Source organism: Microchirus variegatus (genome assembly GCF_963457635.1).
Source record: "Microchirus variegatus genome assembly, chromosome: 2".
NCBI lineage: Eukaryota > Metazoa > Chordata > Actinopteri > Pleuronectiformes > Soleidae > Microchirus > Microchirus variegatus.
Window position 1 is genome coordinate 21,098,830 of NC_139803.1, and position 11,885 is coordinate 21,110,714.

Below are 11,885 nucleotides of genomic sequence, written 5' to 3' on the forward strand. Positions count from 1 at the left end.
GTAACAATTCGTTGTCAAATAGGTTCACACAATGCTTTTTCTGTGAAGTTAAATGTCTAAATGACAGAATTTGAAATGCCACAAACCCGGAGAAAGCAGCGCGAGTCAAGGGTTGAGATGAAGAGTCAGGATCCAGGAGTCACACGGGTCTCAGTCAAACTTGCCTGGTGGTCAAAAACACAGGAGTAGATGAGATAAAATACTTTTAAGGATGTTTTAAATATTTAATAGGAAACGGACATTGTAGATAGTTAAACGGGTGCAATAACCAACAGTTAACAAAGCCGATGTTACGCTCTCTAAATCAGAGCCAAGACCGCGTGAAAAGACTGGGTCGGGACCCAACGAGGGGTCGCAAGAGATGTTTATGGGGTCCCCAAACAAATTAGTTTTTTAACCTTTTACTTAATATTTATAACATGTACAAAATGAAGCTGTACTGTGATTTGTTTGCCTTTTGATAGTAGGTGTTACACTGTAAATAATTTCTGTAAATTTACAGCAGAATTTCAACAGTATTAAGGTGTTTTTTAATAAACAGTGATTTACTGTTAATATTACAGAGGGTTAGTGAAAATCGGTGAAATTACAGCTCATTTACTGGTTTTTTTAACGGAACTCTAATGTATTCCTATTTCACAGCACTTTACCATTAAAGTGTATTAGATAACAGTATCATGCAGTATTTTTGAGAAGAGCATTGCCTGAGCTGCACATGTGAAGCTATTTACCTGCCATTCCTGATCCAGCTCCATCTTATTAATTATTTGGTGAGTAGCAACGTTATTTGATTGTTTTATATTACACTTTATATTATTGTTTGATTTGATTAGTTTTGTAGTTTTGTTTGCATTGATGATTACAGCATATGCACATGCTAGAATGATTTTGGTTAGCAGCTAGCTAGCTTGCTGTAACTTTGATTCTTTTCCATCTTGCATTGTGCAATTGCCTGTTCATTTGTATTTGGATTGATTTTTTCACACATTTCTCTGATATTGCAGATGCAGTAGATGTTTTCACCACTGCTGTTTACAGGCTGGATAGAGAAACCTGGTGTCTTTGAGTGAGCCGTAACTCTCCTGCCGATGTTCTTGGACTTCCACACTAACAGTACTGTATATATTCCTAATACTGTTAATATATGTAATATATGTATGTTCGTAATACTGTTTTTAAATAATTTGTTCAGCATGTGAAGTTTTTACATGTCATCTTTACATTCAAATAAAAGCAAAGTGCAATAAGAAGCTGTTTTTTCTCTTACTTTTTAATTACAGGATTGAAAAATCAGTAGGTTCATTTTTATTATGGTTTGCCTTCCGTGCTTGTGGCCAAGTTCAAACAAAGATTTTGTGAAACCTAAAGTCAATGACATGTAACATGTTTTTCTTAACAAGAGTGCCTTTAACTGTGTGCAATCATATTTTTTTTTAATAGATTATTGAAATGCATAAATAATACAAACTAAATAGTAATTTAATTGTAAAATACAGTGAAAGTAATTTTAAATATCAGTTTACACTGTATTTTTCATGTACAGTACAAAACTGTAAATTTTATTGACAGTAAAAAGATGTTAATTTTACAGTATGAAGGCAACCAAGAAGCCAGTTCTTTACTGTTTTTTTTACAGGAAAATTTCTAACAGTGTACAGATGTAGATGCAAGTTAGTCACTATATTATGCACAAATTTGCTTTCTTCCCGAAGTAGGTTGCGATTTGAAGTGGCTCCCCATATAGAAAGGAATCATTGGCCTGAAGGTTCAAAACTGCATCCTTTTAAACTGTGTAAAAACACATTTGTACACAGAAATAAACATTTTAACCACCATTCTGCCTACAAATCTGGTTAAAACCCTCCAAATATAAATATATGAACAAAGAACAGCATTGTGTGCTCATGGGAAGAAAAATCACAATTACATCTTCATCTTATTTCAACTAAACATGTTTTATTTTATCAACAATTGTGTGTGTATATACCAACTACAATGATTCTCACTCGGAAATTGTTAGAAAGAACGTTTGCCTCTTAAGTTAAGACTTTCATCGCCGCCATTTTTCACAGCTTTTTTGTCCCCAACACCCGGGAAGTTTCAAGGAGTCACTGCAACAGGTTTGATCTTCAGATGTGTTTTCATCCGTCTTTGATGATGAATGTATAGAAAAAAAAAAAAAAAATCAGTTTGTTGCAACTGTTGTTAAAAAATAGTCCACATAAAAAGGTTGGAGGGTTGCAGGTAACAGCTCTGGTCAGTAATGACTGTGTAAGTCTCACACAGCGCATCATATCCATGGCCAACATTAAGGGTGAAAAGGAAGATTCCCCCACAACTCAACCAGACTGCCCTTTGTCATTTTAAGTAACCTTAGGTACGTGCACGTGGATACATTTATACCTCAAGGCACAGACTTAAGCATTAAGTCCAAGTAATGTACCATAAACTTATCTTAGTGGCTGTTCACATGCAGCATCTGATAATGTTTGAAAACTAAAATACCGTTCAAAAGTTTGCGGTCACCTAGAAATGTCCTTATTTTTTGAAGGAAAAACACTATTTTTTCAATGAATATAACATTAAATGAATCAGAAATACACTCTGTACATTGTCAATGTGGTAAATGACTATTCTAGCTGCAAACGTCTGGTTTTTAATGGAATATATACATAGGTGTATAGAGGCCCATTTCCAGTGTTCTAATGGTACATTGTGTTTGTTAATCGTGTTAGAAGACTATTGGAAACCCTTGATGACCACAAACTTTTGAACGGTAGTGTATGTGAAAGAAGTGAGAACCGAGTCACTACATCTGACATGACAAAGCAACAGAAACCTGGGAGCTGCTGAGGTGACGGAAGTTGCTTCACTGAACGCATTCAACTAAGAAAAGAAAACAGAAAATGTATTACCAGTGCTACTCTTCCCTCACTCCAGCTTTACTGTTCAATATGTGTGGAGGACAATGAAAGAAAAAGAAGAACGTCTGGCACATCGTCTCCTTCATCATCTGATTCACAGCCTTTGTGGATGATGGCAGCTCGACAAAAAAAAAACTTAGACCTTAGAACTTTGGCCTGAGAATCAAAAGACGCGTCAAAAGTCCTTGTTACGTTCCAAAAAAGTTGAGATACTTTTATCTTGGTGTGCGTCACAAACACACGTCGCCATTGAAAGATCTGCATGTGAACGGCCTCTTACTCATCTCTGTCCCACCCTTTCTAAACTAAAAAGATGCGTTTTTAACAGTTGTATATGCTACTTTATGTGTACCAACACATACAACACAGAAATCACAGTAGGATGACGATGATGTGTCGAGAAGAAAACTCATACTTATTTATCTCGAGACGACAGATACAGGTAAATCGGTGGCTGTTAAACCCTGCACGTACACATTTTGATACCAAAGCTTAAAAACATGGGCGTCGCAATGAGGAAGCATTGCGCTATGGACGAGATCCACCTCAGCAACGTCTCTATAGCAGTTGATGTTGGCAGTCAGTATAGACAGAACCCGACAGACAAAATGTGGCCTGTGTAAACTCATCCGGCAGGAAACAGCTCTGCTCATTGGTCCGTTCTCCTGCCCCTTTTTTTGGCCTCTGCTTCGTTTTAAGTCCACAGTCTTTCCTGCTTCCCCTTAATCTCCTTCACACACGCACACATACACACACACAGGCACCTCCAACCCCAACCCTACACCCCGAGCTTGAGCTCCTCAGTACATTTTCTGCCGACTCGGCAGCACTGCCTCCTTGAGGAAAGAGAAGACGAGCAGGATCCCTGACCTCTTCCCCCTCTTCCCCTTGGTGAAGTAATTAGACACCACGTCATCTAAAAAGGAAAAAACAAGAGAGGAAACTATTAGCAATTAGTTGCTCTACTTAACTACTACTAATAATTTTATTGTATCATTGTCTTTTTTTATGAAATAAAAGGCAGTTCTGCAATTTCAGCATCCTAAATGTAAATATGTCCTGGTTTCTTTGGTTCTCTGTTGACAAAACATTTCAAGTCAATGTCGTCATTTTGTGGTTTGGGAAACAGGTCACATAAAAAACTGCATAAATTAATATTGAGTAAATGTTGGGACACAATTTATATCTTTCAGTTCTCATCCTAGTATAAAAGTCAATATTTCTATGACTTCATGTAGGAATATTATCAAATCCTCACAGGCACACACGGGTGATAGAGGGAGAAAAAAAAGAAATAAACTAATGTGACATGATGATAAAAATAATAGTCGCGATGTTGTGTTCACAGACAATCTGAAACCATTTTTCCTGTCACCTGCAGAGGCATTTAAATACGTGTCCTTTTAAAGCCCTCACCTCCTTGTTGTATGGTGGATGGCAGCACATTTTCACCAGCTGACAATGACACAAAGAAAGCGAAGGGGATCACCCACAGGCAGACGGTGAAGTAGGCCAGCACCTGAGGTTTAAATGAGATAGGAAAACAGAGCAACATGATTTAACAATTCATAAAAAAAAATCATACAAAATACTCCAAATACTGTACGCAGTGTTTCCTCCACAATCCTTATCAGCAGTGGTGCTGCTCTGCTGAGGACAACAACCCATATTCATTCAAGTCGATTGAACGGTTTGGATAAGAAATGCAAGCGATATTGTTAGAAATGTGACAGATGTTATACCTATTGCATTTCTACCAATACCGCAGAAACTGCCCCATAAAAAACAGGCACTTACTAGTTTAATTTTTAATTACATGGCCAAATAATCAATATAATTATTAATTTTAAGTGTTCATTTACGTATCTTCATTTTGCACTTTTTGGTGCTGAAATAATGAGAAACAATCATTAGTAGTAACATTGATATTAATAACATAAAACTGCCGGATGAATGTAAGGGAAACACTAGTCTACAAATCATAAACCTGAGATGTATTGTCTTAGGTAGGCCACCCTCTCCAGAGATACTTACCTCTGAGAATGGGTAATACTCTTGTGCAAAGTACTGAAAGGCCATATAATGGTTCACCACCACTAACACTGCAGAAAAACAACGGCAAAAAGGTTAGGACAATGAAAAAAGGATAAGAATTACAACATCTCTCTTTCTCAGACACATTTTGATGTAAATTGGAGAGGCAACTGCCAAAGATTATGTATCTTTACTGTTCACTCTGAGCTAGGGCTGAACGATATATCGCATTTGCGATAATATCGCGATATGATCAAGTGCAATTTTCTAACCGCAAAGGCTGCGATTATACGCTGTTCACGTGACATGCGCGTGTAAAACATGTGATATAAATATAATGAACGAGATCGTCTAACCACAGACGCTGCACTCTGGTCACATGCAGGCTCCCTGCGCTCTCACATGCGCGCGTTGCGGAGAACGAGTCACGGCCCGTTTTTGTGAATGGAATAGGTGAGGGCGGGTCGGTAAGGTGACTACGGAGCTTCGGCCGCTGTCCGAACAGCTGTTCAGTGACTGTGCGTGTCCAAGCGTGTGTGTGTGCGCGTGTGTAGTGCGAAAGAGCTTGCGCTAATGTTAAGAACGGGGTTGGACACAACAATAAGCCGTCTACACGATTGAAGACGGCATCTCACCCAGTCAAGATCCTGCACTCTGGTGGACACAACAAGCGCAGGTTCAAAAACCTGAGCCGTCTGGAGACACACCTGTGAGACACACCTGTGAGACACACCTGTGCCAGCGAGAGAGTTTCTCTCTGCTCCGCTTTTTTTTTGACCCTCATTTTTATTATCGCTGTTTTGATGTTCAATAATGGACCGTTTTTGTGCCTAAAACGACGTAGTACAGTGTATAATAGTTAGTTTCCACCCCCGCATTGCTGTGGTTGCTGCTGTTAAAAAAAAATAAAAAAAATGTCTGAAATTCCCATCCCTAGTTACGCCATATGATCGCACTTCAAAACGGGTTGTGTATATATTTAATTTATTTATTATTAATATTATTATTATATTTAATGACTGTCTAGCAGTTCACAGATGTCAAAAAACTGAGTGTGGTAAAGCCACATATTTTTATATATATATATATGTATATATATGTATATATGTATATATATATATATATATACATACATATATATGTGTGTATATATATATATATATATACATATACATATATATATATATATATATATATATACATACATATATATGTGTGTATATATATATATACATACATATATATGTGTGTATATATATATATATACATACATATATATGTGTGTATATATATATATATATATATATATATATATATATATACATACATATATATATATATATATATATATATATATATATATATATACATACATATATATATATACACATATATATATATATACATATACACACATATATATACATATATACACATACATATATACACATACATATACATATATATGTATGTATGTATATATATGTATGTATATATATATATATATATATATATATATATATATATATATATATATATATATATATATATATATATGTATATATATATATATATGTATATATATACATATATATACACATATATATACATATATATATGCAATCTGCACTTTGTTTGACTTGTGACTGACTTTCATTTTAACACCAGGGTTCCTTCTCAGCACTTTATGTTTAGATGTTTGTAAGTTCCAAATATGCTATTGTGATTGAAGTAGTTAAATAAAAATCATCTATTCATGCATCACCTCATGTCATCATAACAGAGGTCTGTCTTCCAGGAAAGAACAGTTTATTTTTAATGTAATATAGTATTAGCCATACTTATGATGTATTGCTTGTCTTTGTTTAATAATACAGAAGATTAAGACCTTTAAAAAATAATCGCATCGCAATCGCAATATTGGCACGAAAAATCGCAATTAGATTATTTTCCATAATCGTTCAGCCCTACTCTGAGCTGATGTTATTTGCAGCTTCTTTTTTTGGTAGATACAAAGACTTAAAAAGCTAAAGTCAGTCATACTGACCACAGGAGAGGATGAAGTTGGGGGAGCTCAGCAGAATGTAAGGGAAGGTCCGCAACAGGCCGAAGTACACAAGGTTGGTGAAAAGGCCAACCCCCACCATCAACACTGGGAAGCCTTCAAAGACGTAGAGACCTGCCAGGACTCCTGTCGAGAACTGGACACAGCCACATAAAAGGTGAAACAGCAGTTTGACTCCACAGCAGTTGGTTGTTGTTGTTGCCTTAAATGACATTTCTGCAAAAACGGTTCTCCTTACTCACCAGTATCATATATTTTATTATACGGCTGGTGGCTACTGTGTATTCTTCTATTAGTTCTGCCAAATAGTAGAGGCCAGCAGCTGTGTAAAGACAGGGGATGAGCAGGAAACACAAACGTTAAAAAGAATCAGCAGCTTTATCAGTGTGGCTTGGAATTTCCGCACAAAACACAGGTCAAACATGCTTTGTACAAAGTATAGATTTACTGAGGCTGCTAAATGTACAGAATTCACTCAATTCACATATCATGCTGGAATTCAACCATCCTTTATAATTCCAAAATCAATGATTATAGTTTAGTTGACAAATTTCACATGTTTTGAGTATATTGTGGGTTTAATTATTTAGTTTATTACCAGGACATTTCTGTCAGCATGTCAACAGTTTTAGCATACACCGAAAAATGTAATAGTTTTCCTTCCTTGATGCTCGATGCTCAAAGAAAACACTATTGATCAAAACAAGAGCAAAGGCTCATGGAAGACTTTGTGCTTAATTATCCAAATTCAATATGTGCTTTCTGCTAAGTGAAAAGCTGAGATGAGATAAAAGCAACACTGTGTTGTTGTTTTTGTCTGAACGCACAAGGACAACACATTCTGTTTCTCCTCATTCAAACAGTTTTACATCTATAATAACTTAAATTATCTCTTAATGTATGTCAGGAATTTTAAGTGGCAATAAATTAGCGGGTTCTCAAAAACTCCATTTTGTTGAATATTTCCGTTAGTGATGATATTTTATTGTCAATAATAAATGTTAACAAGCTGATTACGCAGATGCTTTGCAGCCCACATATAGATGTTATGTAAGTGCAAAGTCCATAAGAAACCATACCAAGAACCATAACTGACCTATATTATAGCATTAATAAATGCTTTTAAGCACAGAAAATTACATATCTTACAATTTTAACTGTCAACATTTAATGCTTTTCCTGTCATTTGCCTAATGTGTTTTGTCCTTAGAGCATGAATCAGCAAGCAAACAGTAAACACTTAACTCTTTGTACGTACGTACCCAATAATACAAATAATAACAACAGTCAGTTCTGCCACTGGCAATGTCAAAGCTGAGAATAAGCGGCTAAAGAAAACAGACAGAACCAACAAGTCTGTGGAGAGTGAAAGTGGCTATGTGCACTTAGCAGCTTTGACAGTCAGGAGCCACACCTCACTGCTACCTGGATAGACGAGCTCTACGCCAAGTTTTTTTTTTTTTAAGCATCTGCTGTGCAATTAATGATTATTTTCCTTGTAGAATGATATACAGATTATCAATCAATTAACAGTTCTTTATGGTTGTTTCATCCATAAAATGTCTGAAAAGGGTGTCCATGTCAACTGGTGTTTCCCAAAACTCAAAAGAACGATCTCCTCGAGAAGCAACAATATTCTGTTTTCTGTTATAGGAGCAGGAAATATTTACATTTAAGAGGCTAAACTTATAAAATGAAGAAAAAAAACCTCTTTACTTTATGCCTGTTTGATTGAGTGGTTATTTATCTGTTCTTCATGTAGAGCAATGGTTCTCAAACTTTGATAATTTGCTACCTTATGAATCAATGTAAACACATAATAAAAAAAAAACATGTAACATCAGCAAGATTTCAAGGTTTAATGCAAACACTACCACTATGCTACAATTTAACCGTCTTCAGTGCAAGTTAGGCCACATGATAACACATTGCTTGCACATCAGATTAATAACTCTGTAACGTGTCAACAGCGAGGAAGACAACGCTATGACTCATCTGTTTGTGAAACCTGCTTCAACAACTGGTCGTAACAGCCGTATGATCTGTGCTTTGTTTGGACTCTGCAGCAAAAATGTTTTTTATTTTGGTCAATAAGGTTAAAAGGTAAAATGATCCACCATTGCTACCCAGTTATGTCTCTCTTTGTGAAATTCAAACCTGATATTGATTTGAGATGCTCTTTCTGTGACCCCCTTGGACGTATGCACACACACCTGTAAACTATGGCAAGACATTTGGCAGAAGAAGAGGGCGTTTACAGCGGGATATGGGCGGAGAAAGCCATGTTAAGAGATGCTCCATCCATGTTCAATACATAGACTTTATGCACTTTTTTCTCCATGTTGCGAATAAACAAAGAAATCCTTCGCTTTTAAGTTTTCAGAAATGTTGTTTTCTTCAGTTAGACAGATATCGTGATGTATCTCTATACGATTGTCTTGCAATATGTTGATTATTACAGAACTGTTGTATCATGATATTACTGGCATCGTGGACCATGCATCACGTATCGTAGACAATATCTTCCATTTAAAACCTAAAGGCTGTAATTTCAATATCGTCTTAATAAATATTTAGTTTTTACTATGTCCCAATGTAACCGCTGGCTTGCTTTTATCTAGTTATTTGTGATTTAACTTGTTTTACTGGTATATTTAATCTCACACTGTTTAATGTTGTCAATCAACGCAAAGTATAGCAAACATATCCGATTCAAATGGCATTTTTTAGCTTGTTAAATGTAAATATTTTCTGGTTTATATGCTCTATATAACTAATAAATAATTTTTGGTTTGTAGACTAAACACATTTGAGAACATCATCAATTCCAAGTTTGAAAGTTTGATTAACCTTGTTTTAACACTTTCTGACATTTGTATGGGACAACCGATTACTTGGTTAATCGATAAAATAAATAATCATGAAAATATTCATTAGTTTCAGACCTACGTGTCATGTATTAACAATTATGAAACGAAAACGATCAGAATCTGACTACAGTACACGTAAAACATAATATTTGTTTGCAAAGCTTAGCCTCCCTGTAGTGAAGAGCTAGCTAGCTAAGCTAACAGCTACAAGCGTTTCTGTTCAATGACTGCATCGTTACATGCGTTATGTAATGACGGTGTAAATAATGACACAATGGTCAGTGCTAATGTTGCTACCTCTTTCTTAAACGGGGTCTCATAAACCGTTTACCGAAGCAGCTTCACCTGCTCGTCTGATCCGCTAGCATCAGCATACGTTAGCTGGTACGAGAGCACTGGTGAAGACTGTGAGCTGGCACTTACCTATTGCTAGAGTGACGAAACATATTTGGACCACCAACGACAGCCAGCTGAGTAAATAAATAAACCACATCTCTCTGCATATAAAAAAAATACACGCACAAAAACGTGGAAAATAATACAGAAAAAACTACTAGCTGACTGCTAACTAGCAGTGGTCAAAGTTCCTGCCTATATGTTTTCAGTACATGCCAAGGAAACCAAAGAAGGTCCTGGTCCTTAAAGAGGACACGATACCGTAGTTACAGCGCCACCTCAGTTTGGACAAGTGCAGGAGCAGAGCTAGAACATTATGTGCTTCCCATCAAATTCAGAATATTTATGAAATAATAATAATAATAATAATAATAATAATAATAATAAGTAGTAGAAGTAATAAAGTAAGATACACATATTTGTAACATTTTATTATCAAAATATTTTGATATTCATAATATTTTTACAATATGAACTATGGAAAAAAATGTTGCTGCAAATGATTATTGATCAGATGGTTTACATAGGTTTATACAAATACAGATGGGATGTATATGCAACAGCCACTTTATTAGGTACACAGGACACCTAATAAAATGGCACCCAGTGTGGTCTTCTGCTGGTGTAGATCATCTGCTTCAAGGCAGATGATCTTCTTTACATTTTGATTGTAACAAGTGTGGATTTGAGAAACTGAGGCTCAAATCACTCCGTTAATTCTCCTCTGACCTCTGGCATCAACAAGGCATTTTCTCAACAAAACAGAAAATAGTTATCCCATGAGAGAAACTCTGAACTTCAAACTTCAGCATCTCATTTGGTGCTATATTTGTGTTTACAAGCAGTTGAAGGGGGTGTACCTAATAAAGTGGTATAATAATAATGCAAAAACGCATGGTTTAACATTGACATGTTCTACTGAGGTAAGGACAACTGAGGAATTAATGGACCTATAACTTAAAATAATAGTTTCTAAGTAACAGAGGATCGATTTCTTCACTTTTTTAGTCTTTCCATTATCCTTCTCTCTCACTCTCAACCCCCCAAAACACACACACACACACACACACACACACACACACACACACACACACACACACACACAGGACAACAGATACATGTTTTAATATGTTTGAACTCAATAACCTAAAGAAGGCATCGCACTTCACTCTTTCTGAAAAGCCAACACCTTTGAGACCATGGAGAGAAACAATTAAAAATGCATGGTGGGGAGTGAAAAGGCAGAGCTTCCATTAAAAAGAGCTAAATAAAGTTAATATATAACGTGAAACAGTGTGAAGAAGACACTAAAATGGTGTTGGAGTCAAAGGTGAAAGTAATTTCATCCCCTTTTCAAATGCTTTTAACAAAGGTGTGATGCTGTGTGTATATTCATTCATGCATGCATGCACACATGCATACCGTCTCTGTGTGGAGGTGAGAAAACAAAAGGCGACCTGCTGCATTTAGAAATACTTTGGGGGGGGGGGGGGGGGGGGGGGGGGGGGGGCGCGATCACCTGAGGCTCTTAGCTCAACAACACCTCAGGGCTCTTGGTGCAAGAGCTTTAATGTGCTTAAATAAATGGTGGCGGTG

General features: G+C 36.2%; 1 protein-coding gene across 1 annotated transcript; it reads right to left on the reverse strand.

Moving 5' to 3' along the window:
* Window positions 1-2,057: 2,057 nt before the first annotated feature.
* On the reverse strand, window positions 2,058-10,471 carry tex261 (testis expressed 261). The gene is made up of 6 exons (XM_083903692.1): window positions 10,317-10,471; window positions 7,266-7,345; window positions 7,006-7,159; window positions 4,959-5,026; window positions 4,341-4,443; window positions 2,058-3,840 (listed from the first exon to the last, which is right to left on the reverse strand). Exons 1-6 carry the CDS (start codon window positions 10,384-10,386, stop codon window positions 3,725-3,727), a joined length of 591 nt encoding a protein of 196 aa, XP_083759818.1. The 5' UTR covers window positions 10,387-10,471; the 3' UTR covers window positions 2,058-3,724.
* Window positions 10,472-11,885: the final 1,414 nt, after the last annotated feature.

Coding starts and splice junctions, on each gene's coding strand:
- tex261 (XM_083903692.1), bottom strand. CDS start 10,386: ATGTGGTTTATTTATTTACTCAGCTGGCTGTCGTTGGTGGTCCAAATA. Junction 5,027..7,005: donor CAACTTCATCCTCTCCTGTG/GTCAGTATGACT, acceptor GTTTTTCTGCAG/TGTTAGTGGTGGTGAACCAT. Junction 4,444..4,958: donor AGTATTACCCATTCTCAGAG/GTAAGTATCTCT, acceptor TTTAAACCTCAG/GTGCTGGCCTACTTCACCGT.